Source organism: Maniola hyperantus, chromosome 7, assembly GCF_902806685.2.
Source record: "Maniola hyperantus chromosome 7, iAphHyp1.2, whole genome shotgun sequence".
Classification (NCBI taxonomy): Eukaryota; Metazoa; Arthropoda; class Insecta; order Lepidoptera; family Nymphalidae; genus Maniola; species Maniola hyperantus.
In genome coordinates, this window is record NC_048542.1 from 11,448,020 (window position 1) to 11,459,297 (window position 11,278).

The window sequence follows — 11,278 nt, forward strand, 5'->3', positions numbered from 1 at the left end:
GATTCTAAACAAACTGTTTTCAGGTTTTGCGTATACTAAAACTAACGTTGTATTTTGTAAGTGCAGTTAAAAAAATACGTCTTCCAGAACAATTTTTAGTTCCACAATAAACTTTAACAAGAGTACACAATTAGAGGTGCACGGACGTCGTGTATTGTTTCATTTTATCTCGTTAGTCGCTAAGATTTACTGCTTCAGAGATGACATTTTCAGAAAAAGCCTGCAAAGGTGGAGAGGAAAAAATTCAGCACGTTTTAAAAATATAACGGGGCTATGACCTCTAGTTAGAATGTTCTGACGTGCTTTGTGCATGATAAATCATGTGCAGCCATGGGGACTTGTTTAAGCGACTTTGTTACTTTTACAAAATTACTCGCATAAAATAAAAAAAGACTAGTTGATGCCTGGATACGAGGATTTAGGTTTTTTGAAAATCTCACTCATTGATTTTCCGGGATAAAAAGTAGCCTGTGTCACTCTTCAGGGCTTGGAAACTATATCCATGCCAAAAATCACGTTTGTCTTGTTCATTTTTGTTCTATTAGAAAGAGACAAGGAATTCTTTATTGTGGTGGTGATTTCAAACGGCCGAGTCTTGGTTCAGATTGTTTCTGTTTCAGCGGTTTATGAAGCAAGATAATAGGGATGTAAGAACCAGATGGTGCTATTGTGGGCCACGCCATGAGCGAATATTTTGTTATTTAACATGGCAACAAGCATAAGGCACAGTAATTAATGGTCACTAAACCAAATTATATTACAATACAAACAACACAATAGTCTTGAATTATTTAGTTTTACGATATTCATTAATAAGTTAGTTAATTTATAAATAATATTATCTAAAAAGACTTTTTCTAAGCTTCACTTTAAAAAATATTATGTAAAAAAATTAAAAACTAACTGTGATGATTATATTATTAGCATAATATCTAACAAATGAACACATATATTTACTATTCATAGAAAAAAGTCAATAAAAAATATTTTAGTGGGATAGCTTCTTACGAGTTAGTACCTACTTAGAGTTACAAAGTTTACAAAAAGTAAAATATTACTATCTAAAGTTTACAACTACAAAATTAAAATACATTACTTAGATTATCGTGAACAAGCATCATAATTTACCTACTAATTACATAGTTTTTAGAGTAACATGTAAATAGTAGATTTTTCAACAAGGGACTAAAACGAGCCATTTCATATAATGAGATGTTTATGCTAAAGAGTTGAGTATGAATGGGCTTTAGTCTCGAGTTAAATACTCTTCTTTTCAGTTCGATTGCGAGGAAATGAAACAGTGATACCACAGAGTAGTACTCATGTGGTGATACTCAGCCGCGAGCTGTGAGTGAGTTCATTCTCATACTTCACCTCTTCTGTTTACAGTCTAGCTATAGGTACATCGATAAATCACGACTGAGTGTGACTCGTTGGGAACCCACCAACTAGAGGCAGCCTGATATAATTATCACCCACTGCGCAAGTTCAAGTTCAGAAATCATTTGACATGTAGCACCAACTGTAGCTTACATGAATGAAATCTGCCAGGAGAGCATAGGAGGCCAGGCTCAGGCACTATAGACATTTCCATAGGTACAGCACTTTTATGCCCAAGTGCATAAAAAGCAGTTTTAATTTTAAACGCGTATGAAAAGTGAAATTTTTTAGTGGCCCCATTCCAAACATCTTTCCTGTAGGCAAGCCAGCTGTTAATATTATACCGCTGGTTTTTGTTCAAAACTTTAGCGTTTTACTGCGCCTACATGGAAAATACATTTTAAAACTTTTTAATTTCTCTTTCAAGATGTCTTAATTTTTCTTAAAGAACTTATTACAATTTCTAATTAAAAATAAATAGCAAGTAATTTATATTTGAACTCTTTATTATAGAAAAATCTTTTTAGATTTAGCACATTTATACAAAGAGATTATTTTAGAGAAAACATTTACTAACCATCCATGTAAGTATATACACAGTAATATTATAATACGTCTGTGTTGCTATCATGATAAATTCTAACTAGGTACCTACTTAAACGTCTATGTACATACAAAAGCTATATTATTGGATTTTTGTACATGTTCCATTTTTCCCTTATGCTTTGAAATGAGGAGTAACATCGTGAGAATTTAACCAAATTATTCTTAGTTCCTATATATAAGGGTTATTTAAAAAAAAATCACTATGACTCTAGTTTATAGTATGACACTGGTCAAGTTGTACTTACCAAAAACATGTTGGTTACAGGCCAAAAAAATTTTTTTTGGTAATGACACGTCTTGTGCATACTATTGATCGTCAGTTTCAAATATGCTAGGTATAGGGATTATACTCTAGTCATAGAGCTAATAGAGAAGTAAGAAACCGCACTTCATTGGTCGCAGATAATGGACACATTGCACGCTCACGTTTGTGAACAAAATGTTAGTCTGTCTCTCGCCATGTCCTTTGATGCTCTTTAATTTTGTTCGCAGGTTTTCATTTCACATTAAATTGGCTTAGTCGTTGGACTGTATTTTGTAAGTTGGCGTATTTCTGGGACTCATTGTTATTATATTTTTGACCAGGATTGTTCACTGGATTGTTTTCTGTTTCCTAATGGTTGATGTTTTATTATTATTACTTTTAAAAATAATTATGCAAATAAAATATCTGAAGATTAGTTTTATCTCGATATCGCACAGACAAAGGCACGGGCAAAAGCTAGCAATCTTCAAGATGTTTTGTAGTGAGCTACATACCCTTACTTCTTTTAGTCACCAATCACAATCATAGTGTATCCTTTTCACTTCTATACAATATTGTAAAAGAAAGAGCGCCCTATTTTAGCTCGATTCATTAAACAATGAGGTACCTATAATTTAAATTAATAAGGTATTATGATACTCATGGTAACAGATTTAATGGCAATTATTATAGACTAAGCTTATAATTAGTTTTATGTTACAAACTATTCATATAAATTAAATTAATGATATTTATGTGATAACCAATCCTCTTTTATCATATCTGATGCTTTTTCAGCAATCATTATCGTTGGTGCATTTGTGTTTCCTCTAACTATTTTAGGCATAATAGATGCATCTATTACTCTAAGATTTTTTATTCCATAAACTCGTAATCTAGGATCAACAACAGCTTCTTTGTCCCACGCTGGCCCCATCTTACATGTACCCACAGGGTGATATATGGTGCTGGTATATTCAATAAGCAAACAAGCGAAATAATCGTACGTTCCCCAGAGATATTCCGAACACCCTATTACTGGTTTTTTGACAAATTTAGCACCGTTGTGTTTAAATATTTCTGTTTGTTCTAAGCTTACAGCGTATCGCATTGCTTCAACTAATGTATCTAAATCTATTTTATTTGTAAAAAATCTGGGATATATCAAAGGTTGACTGAAAATTGGATCAGTATGATTCAATAAAATAAATCCTCTACTTTTAGGTACAAGTAACAGTGATCGCACTGAAAGACCATCGTAGAATGATAAAGGAAAGATATTTGATGCTACATAATTTGTAGGATCTGAATAAAAATCTCTAACATTTCTCCCATCGAAATGGAATTGAATATCTGGTGCGGGTTCATAAGCATACTGAGTTTTAATAAATGCAATACTATTTAGAGTACTAGTAGTTGCTAGCGGTCCAGACTTTTTAGGCTCTTGTACTCTATATTTTTGAACTTCATTTAACAGTTCGTGTTCATCAACGACTGTAGATGTTTTATTTGAAAGAGATATAATTAGGGCATCTGTAGTTACATGATCTTGTAAATTCTGGCCGACATGTAAATCTGCTAAAACTGGAATGTCTAGGCTCTCTAAATGTTCTTTAGAGCCAATACCAGAAAGCATAAGTAGTTTTGGGGAATTTATAGTACCACTACTAACTATAACTTCTTTTCGAGCATATGCACTATAAATAATTCCATTTTTATAATAAGTTATTCCGTGAGCTACTTTTGTTTGTGGATCTATGATTATTTTAGTAGCAAGAGCATCTGTTATTATATCTAAATTTGGACGTTTTTCACGTATAGGTTTGATAAAAGCAACATTAACGGACCATCTTCGGCCATCCTTAGAGGTAGATAAGGATATACCGGTTCCTAAATTATTTGCCGCTGTTAAATCATTTAAGGGTAATCCTTTTTCTTTGAAAGCTTTCACTAACATAACAGTGTTTATATCAGTATAGGGAAATCTTTCCACGTTAAGTGGTCCACCGACTGCATGGTAATATTTGTCATTAGATTCAATGTCTCTGTTGTTTTCAGACTTTTTGAAGTACGGAAGCACCTGAAACCATGAAAGAAACGAAGTTGAGAAATTATGAATAATTCAGATACCTCGTTGTAAATGAAAGAACACTTAATTTCATAGGACAAGTCTTCATAAAGTGCATCTATTATTATGAACTTGGACAAATTTTATTGATAGAAAACAAAATAATGAAAAAAATCTTTTTTTAACCATTCATAGAAAATGTAAGTGTAAGTACTTAGTAGTGATATATTTTCGAAAGCTAATACGATATAAAATACTTTGAAGTGATAAAAATAAAAATAAGGCAATATTTTGAGAAATTTCACTATTAACTTCTTTAACTTTTTTTTAAATTTATAGACTAACTTGGATCAGGCTGCAATATTACTCGTACAAGAAGTATGACTTTCTGATAAAAAAATATTTTTATTTTATTCAGGTTACAAGTTAGACCTTGACAACAATCTCACTTGGTGGTAAGTGACGATGCAGTCTAAGATGGAAGCGGGCTAACCTGGAAGGGGTATTGCAATTTTTATTAAAGCCATGCTAATTTGGTTTCTACACGGCATCGTACCGGAACGCGAAATCGCTTGGCGGCATGGTTTTGCCGGTAGGGTGGTAACTAGCCACGGCCGAAGCCTCCCACCAGACAAGACCAAAAATTTAGAAATTATAAAATTCCAGGCCCCTGCCACAAATCGAACCCGGGACCTCCGGTAATAAGATCACTGCACCAGGGTGGTCGTCAAAAATATTAGGACACCTTTACCTCACTGTGACTCCAGCCGTGGTTGCCTAATCCTGCCCAGGTATCGTAATCAAGACGATTTCCTCGACTATAAACCATGTAGTTGACGGAACTGGAACCTCCCATTGTTCTACCACTGAAAAATAATGATTTTTAGTAATTACTTAATGTTATTCACAACGTCAATCAAACAACAAAGCTGTTTTATTTCATTATATTCGTTTTACATAACGCGGTGTCCTATGTGAGCGACGAATACGACGCGACGCGACGCGACACGATGCGACGTAATGCGGCCTATATGGCAGTCTGCGGCGAGACGCAGACTGCCACTTTAACAATAAATGAAAATCATGATTTTTTTACTTAATAAACTCTAGTCCCATAAACTACAGCTATACAAAAAATCACGTTATTTTATTATCTACTATAGTCCAAGACCCTATTATTGGTTTTAAAGTTACCTTGTCCACGAACAACTTCGACCTCTTGAAGATCTACACGTCAGTTCTTCTGGTTGGGTTCTAAAGTTCCAATCGATGTTAGAACCCTTAAGTGTTGGTGCAAACGACGGTGCCATAGTTACGTCTGGTTGCTCAGGACCAGCCTCTATCAGAAGTATCTAAAAATAGTTAATTTAACTGTAGTATTTTGTACATTATAGTTTTTACTGACTGAATTGTGTTTTCAGGAACACGAATTTCAATCAACTTCCTAATCTATACTATTATTATAAAGAGTTAAAGTTTGTAAGTTTGTTTGTAGGGAGTATTCTCTGGAACTACTGAACTGATTTTGAAAATTCTTTCACCAGTAGATAGCTACATTATTCCTGAGTGACATAGGCAGTATTGGGCCTGTAATGGGTTAATCATGATGATGATGATGACCCATGCGAATCCAGGGCGGGTCGCTAGTATAATATAATATTGCAACACTTGAATAATAATACAATGAACAAGTATCAACATTTTAAAATAATTGTTTAGTGGCTGATCCATACTAACGTTATAAATGCAAAAGTGTGTCTATCTGTGTCTTACTGTGAGGTATATCTTCATGGCTATTTCGTCACTGATTGTGACGAAATCTAATCGGCCATCGCCTCTACGACAGGTATAACGCGTAAAATTTAACTCTTCACGCGCCATTTTAACTTTTTGTGTCAATTTCATGTCAAAAGTACGATTTTAGTCCTTATTTTAAAGGTCAACCGTACTTTGGACATGACAGCAGACCCATAAAGTTAAAATGGCGCGTGAGGAGTCATTTTGTACGGACTATATGGCCTGCCCACTGCCACTTCAGCTTGCTAATGGTTTTGGCTATGTCAGTGACCTTAGTTCTTCAGCGGATCTCCTCACTTCAGATCTTATCCCTCAGGGAAACTCCTGACATAGCTCTCTCAATAGCTCGCTGAGTGACTTTGAGTTTCAGGACGAGGTATAAACAAATTCATATTATTAATTGTATATGGAATAAGTAGGCTCTATACACTGTTTTTGCAAAGTAACGAACAACTTACGATACAACAAAAAAAAACTATATATAGTACATACATACAGAAAAACTTGGCTCTATATAAATATAATGGCTATAGCTCGGTTACGATAGATTATTCTTTACAGGCTACTACATAATTATAGATAACAGTATATTATGGATTGCACCGTACTAAAAAAATAATTGTTGTTCTGTAGTGCGTGTAAAATATTCTTGCAATTTGTTGCGAATTTAAAAATAATTACTTACTCGCAACTGAAAAATTCTATTCGTTTGCTACTAACATTTTTTTTTTAAACGAATATTAGCCATTTTTTTTAAATGACTAATTTTCCCCTTTCCTCTCCAATTAAGCGTCAAGCTTGTGCTAGGAGTAGGTACGACAATAGTGCAACGGGCGGGGTTTGAACCGTCGACCTTTCGGTTTTCAGTCCACTCCTATACCGGTTGAGCTATTGAGGCTCTTTTTTTTTTTAAAGAATATTAGCCATTTTTTTAAATGACTAATATTCCCCTTTCCAATATTGTTTGATGATTAAGTAAGTACGTTGAGTATTGTAACTTTATAATAAAAGCTTTTAAATTTAATTACTTTTAGTTTGAATTCTCTATTTTGTGGCTGTGATAAATCTGAATTCAATGGAATAAAAAGTAATAATGCTTGTGTAAAAAAATGCCTAGGTATTGTCCTGTCCCTTGAGCCGGTAATTGAAGTATTTGGTGTCAATGTACTTATTGTGATTTGTGTGTCTAATTGAGATTGTGTTCAAATCAAGGCTATTTGAAAGTAATGGGGTATGCCCTTTTCTATAAATAAGTGTGTGTGCACGGTATTTGTTCAGAGGTGGGGTCAATATATTTTATAGCTTTGTAATTATTTGAAGCCTCAATAGCTCAACGGTTACAGGAGCGGACTGCATCCTGAAATGCCGGGGTTCAAACCCTACCTGTTGCACTATTGTCGTACCTAGCATAAGCTTTACACTTAGTTGACAGGGGAATATTAGTCATGATTAACAGTGCAAATATTCTATTAAAAACAACGAAAAAATAAATTTTTAACTCTTTAATTTTTTTAATTAAATATCACGTGCAAAACATCGTGACGAAACTGCATTCTCAAAAAGTACAGTCTGCCAATCCGCACTGGGCCAGTGCGGGAGACTATGACCTAAACTCTCCCCATTCTGGGACCTGTCTTCAGTAGTTGACCGGAAATGAGTTTATCATGATGATGATAATGAATTCTCAACTTATTGCACGCGTCATTACTACAGTTTTAAATCCTAAAGAATTTACCTTCCATTTCTTAACTTCTGTTAAACGGTTGGCAAGAACGCAACCAGCTGATCCAGCTCCAACTATGATGAAGTCATATTCTTCTATTTCGCGTTTACGTCTTGATTTCTCCACTTTTTTGTCCTTTTTCTCTACTGTAGTTGGCACAGCCTTAGATTCTTGTAAACGCAGATCTCCGAAATTTTTATCCAGGAAATCAAAATTAACATTAGGTTGGCGAGTATCAAATTTCGAAAGGCCAGAATCAAAATTACTGGAAAATGGTGGCGGTGGATGATAGCTTATAAAATCATATTGATAGCCATTTTTTGCTCGAGGATTAGTTTGATGGTATTGACTATGAGGTGCTCCAATACCGAAGTTAAAATTAGAAGTGCTAACTGGATAATTGTGGTTGGATCCTAAGCTTTCTGAAATCGCGGATAACTCTGGACTTACAAGTCCACCATTATAAATGTCATACGGGTTTTTCTTAGGGTATGGTACACTGTATGAGACCCCACCAAAAAGACGCGTAACTAAGGCCAAATACATAAAACCCATAGACGAGCATTGCGTCAAAGGAGCACGCTGTTCGTAGCAAACTTCACTTATATCCGGCGGTATCCACGTTGTTGCCATTTTTTCACTTGATTCCACTTTTGAATAATCACAAAACCATATTTTCCCACCTTTCAACTTTCAAGATTTATTTACACCGATTTTATTATTTTGTATTAATAAATATACTTAAGACCCCCGTGTTCCGTGATTGAACGCGTCTAAACGAATGGTTCGATAACTAGTGGGAAAAGTATACACTACTTTTTATATCAAGGCTGAGAATAATACACTAATTGTGTTCATTGACGCGTTTTTTGCAAACAATATAAATGTAAAATTTCGTATTCCATCTCGGGATATTTTTTTTAGGATTTATAGGATATTTAATTATTATAAGAAAAAATAATTTAAATAAAGACACAAATGATTTTTTTGAATCACAAATTTTAAAGCTAGGTCAGACAAAACGTTTTTCTAATAAATTTATTCTAGCTCTGTGTTCAGTTCGTTACACGACAATTAGGTGCTCGATGCCTCATTTAAAAAAGCCGTTCGTTTTTCAAGTTAAATGCTGCGCGAACTTCAAACATTCTCGACCTCGTACCTACTGGACAATTTATTGGTGCGTAGAAATTCCTGTACTGTAAGACTTGAAAAACGTTTGCCTGCTCATTCTGATCTCTATTTTATTGTTTTGGAAGTAAATTATAACCTATGTCATTCAAGAATAATGTAGCTTTCTTTTGGTGAAAAGATTTTCTGAATCGGTTCAGTATTTCCAGAGATTATTTCCTACAAAGAAACTTACAAACTTTACCACTTTATAATATTAGTATAGAAGTAAAGATGACATTATTTTTTATAAAATTTTAATAGGTACCTACTACATATTATGTAGTAGGTACCTATTAAACTTTAGTTACCTCGGAACAAATATAAGGATAAACTAAAGTTCATAAAATAAATCTTATATTTCAGATTTAGGTCTTAGTTAAAGTTTACAACAGATTTACTTAATTCAGTGTGTTAGTACCTACCATCAATATTTCCTTAATGCTCGTTTAGTATATTTTATGGCTACATCAATATTTAATATTTTACCAGGTAAACTTGACGGTACCTTAATTACTAACCCAATTTAATATGATTGTACTTAATTGATTACAAGGTCCTGAAATTAGATCTACATCAGCATAATTGTGCGTAGATTACCTCCAAATTGCGTTATTCCAATTTCTATAGCAAGAGTTCGTGGAAATCGTTTCAATTTTTTTGTAATAATTGGTCTTGGTCTTTTTATAATTATTATTATACCTGCGACATTGTCCGCATGAATATAATTTTGTAACCTTTACCATAAGTATTCAAACTAAATTCAAAATATTATATCAGCGAAATATTTTTAAGGATCGAATCATTAGTTCCGGAGATTATCCCTCACATAATATAAAGTCACTACCTCTAATGTATATAGATACATATTTGTGTGTAGAGAAGCAAGAGCTGCTTCAACCATAGTGCGAACGCGGTGACCGCTCCGGGCACACAGTTCCGAGGGCACGTTGTTGGTTAAAAAATATTATAGTTTTGAATGTAAGAAATCCCTTCGCTTGCGATATTTTATAGAACAAGTGCCATAATTAGATTTTGCTCCATTTTAAAAGTAACTAAGAGTTAGTACTGTATAGAAGCATAGTCAATAAGTAGATATTTACTGTGGTACTGGTTGCATAGTGAGAACAAATTCTTGGTTCAGATTACTCATCTCAGCAGTTTACAGAGACAGATATTGTGGGCGTACGAACGACAGATGGGTCTTACGTAGAGCCATGAAAATGGCGATTAAATATAAGGTCGCTATGTCAGAATTGTATGTTGATCTAAGGCCGTTTTGAGCAAAATAAAACAAGACAGGTATCACACAAAACTTTATTTTAAAAAAACTTTAATTGTTAGCAACCAAATCCCAAAACCGAGAATTAAATAAAACACGACTGCCCAAAAAAAGGAGTGTAATGTTTTCAGAGTTCAATGCATGTTTGCGAGATATTTCACCTTAATATCTAAATTCCTGAACAGGAACCTAAATATATAAAAGTAAAAGGTGACTGACTGACTGACTGATCTATCAACGCACAGCTCAAACTACTGGACGGATCGGGCTGAAATTTGGCATACAGATAGCTAAGATAGATTTGACGTAGGCATCCGCTAAGAAAGGATTTTTGAAAATTCAACCCCTAAGGGGGTGAAATAGGTGTTTGAAATTTGTATAGTCTACGCGAACGAAGTCGCGAGCATAAGCTAGTATGGCTATAAATGAAAAAAAATGTATAATGGAAGCTGTATGACGCCATTTTCAAATGTGATTTTTTACCTTTTAGTAGATTTATTTATTAAATACATCTTGTTCTTTCTAGCAGTAAGAATAAAGAAGCAGCTGTAATAAAAATGTAATATTATTTATAACTAAAATAAATTATGTTTCAATTTTAAGTTATATAAAACTAGTACTCGTTGTTGTAGTAGTGTGGTCTATTGTAATGATGACAGATAATAACGTTGTTTTAGTAATAATTACATTACAGCATTTTAATTTTTTTCATTTTTATATTGATAATGTGATAAAATAATATTTTACAGAATAATAATAACATCAATATTAACTTAAACTTTTTCATTTACCTACATACTAAATACATGAAAATATCATTTTCGTATATTGCATAGTGCATCTGGTTTAGTTTTTTGTAATGCTGTCACTTTTAATTAATTAATTTTACAGTTTTTTTCAGATTTGACAAAAAATGATAGAAATAAAGATATTTAACAGTTTGCTACAAGTGGCGCGATTTCAAGCATCTTAATGGTAGCTATAGTACGCGACAGGTTGAGATGGCAATCG

At 33.6% G+C, this 11,278-nt stretch overlaps 1 protein-coding gene across 1 annotated transcript; it reads right to left on the reverse strand.

Annotated features, from left to right (window-relative positions):
* Positions 1–136: 136 nt before the first annotated feature.
* Positions 137–8,451, reverse strand: LOC117984058 (glucose dehydrogenase [FAD, quinone]-like). The gene is made up of 6 exons (XM_069499927.1): positions 8,370–8,451; positions 7,831–7,988; positions 5,493–5,650; positions 5,050–5,164; positions 4,115–4,310; positions 137–220 (listed from the first exon to the last, which is right to left on the reverse strand). The coding sequence occupies exons 1-6, from the start codon at positions 8,449–8,451 to the stop codon at positions 210–212; spliced, it is 720 nt and encodes a 239-aa protein (XP_069356028.1). The 3' UTR covers positions 137–209.
* Positions 8,452–11,278: the final 2,827 nt, after the last annotated feature.

Excerpts from the sequence above, each read along its gene's own strand:
- LOC117984058 (XM_069499927.1), bottom strand. The coding sequence starts at position 8,451 with ATGGCAACAACGTGGATACCGCCGGATATAAGTGAAGTTTGCTACGAA. Across the intron at positions 5,651-7,830 it reads CAGAAGTTAAGAAATGGAAG|ATACTTCTGATAGAGGCTGG; the intron begins GTAAATTCTTTA and ends AACTATTTTTAG. Across the intron at positions 5,165-5,492 it reads CGAAGTTGTTCGTGGACAAG|TGGTAGAACAATGGGAGGTT; the intron begins GTAACTTTAAAA and ends ATTATTTTTCAG.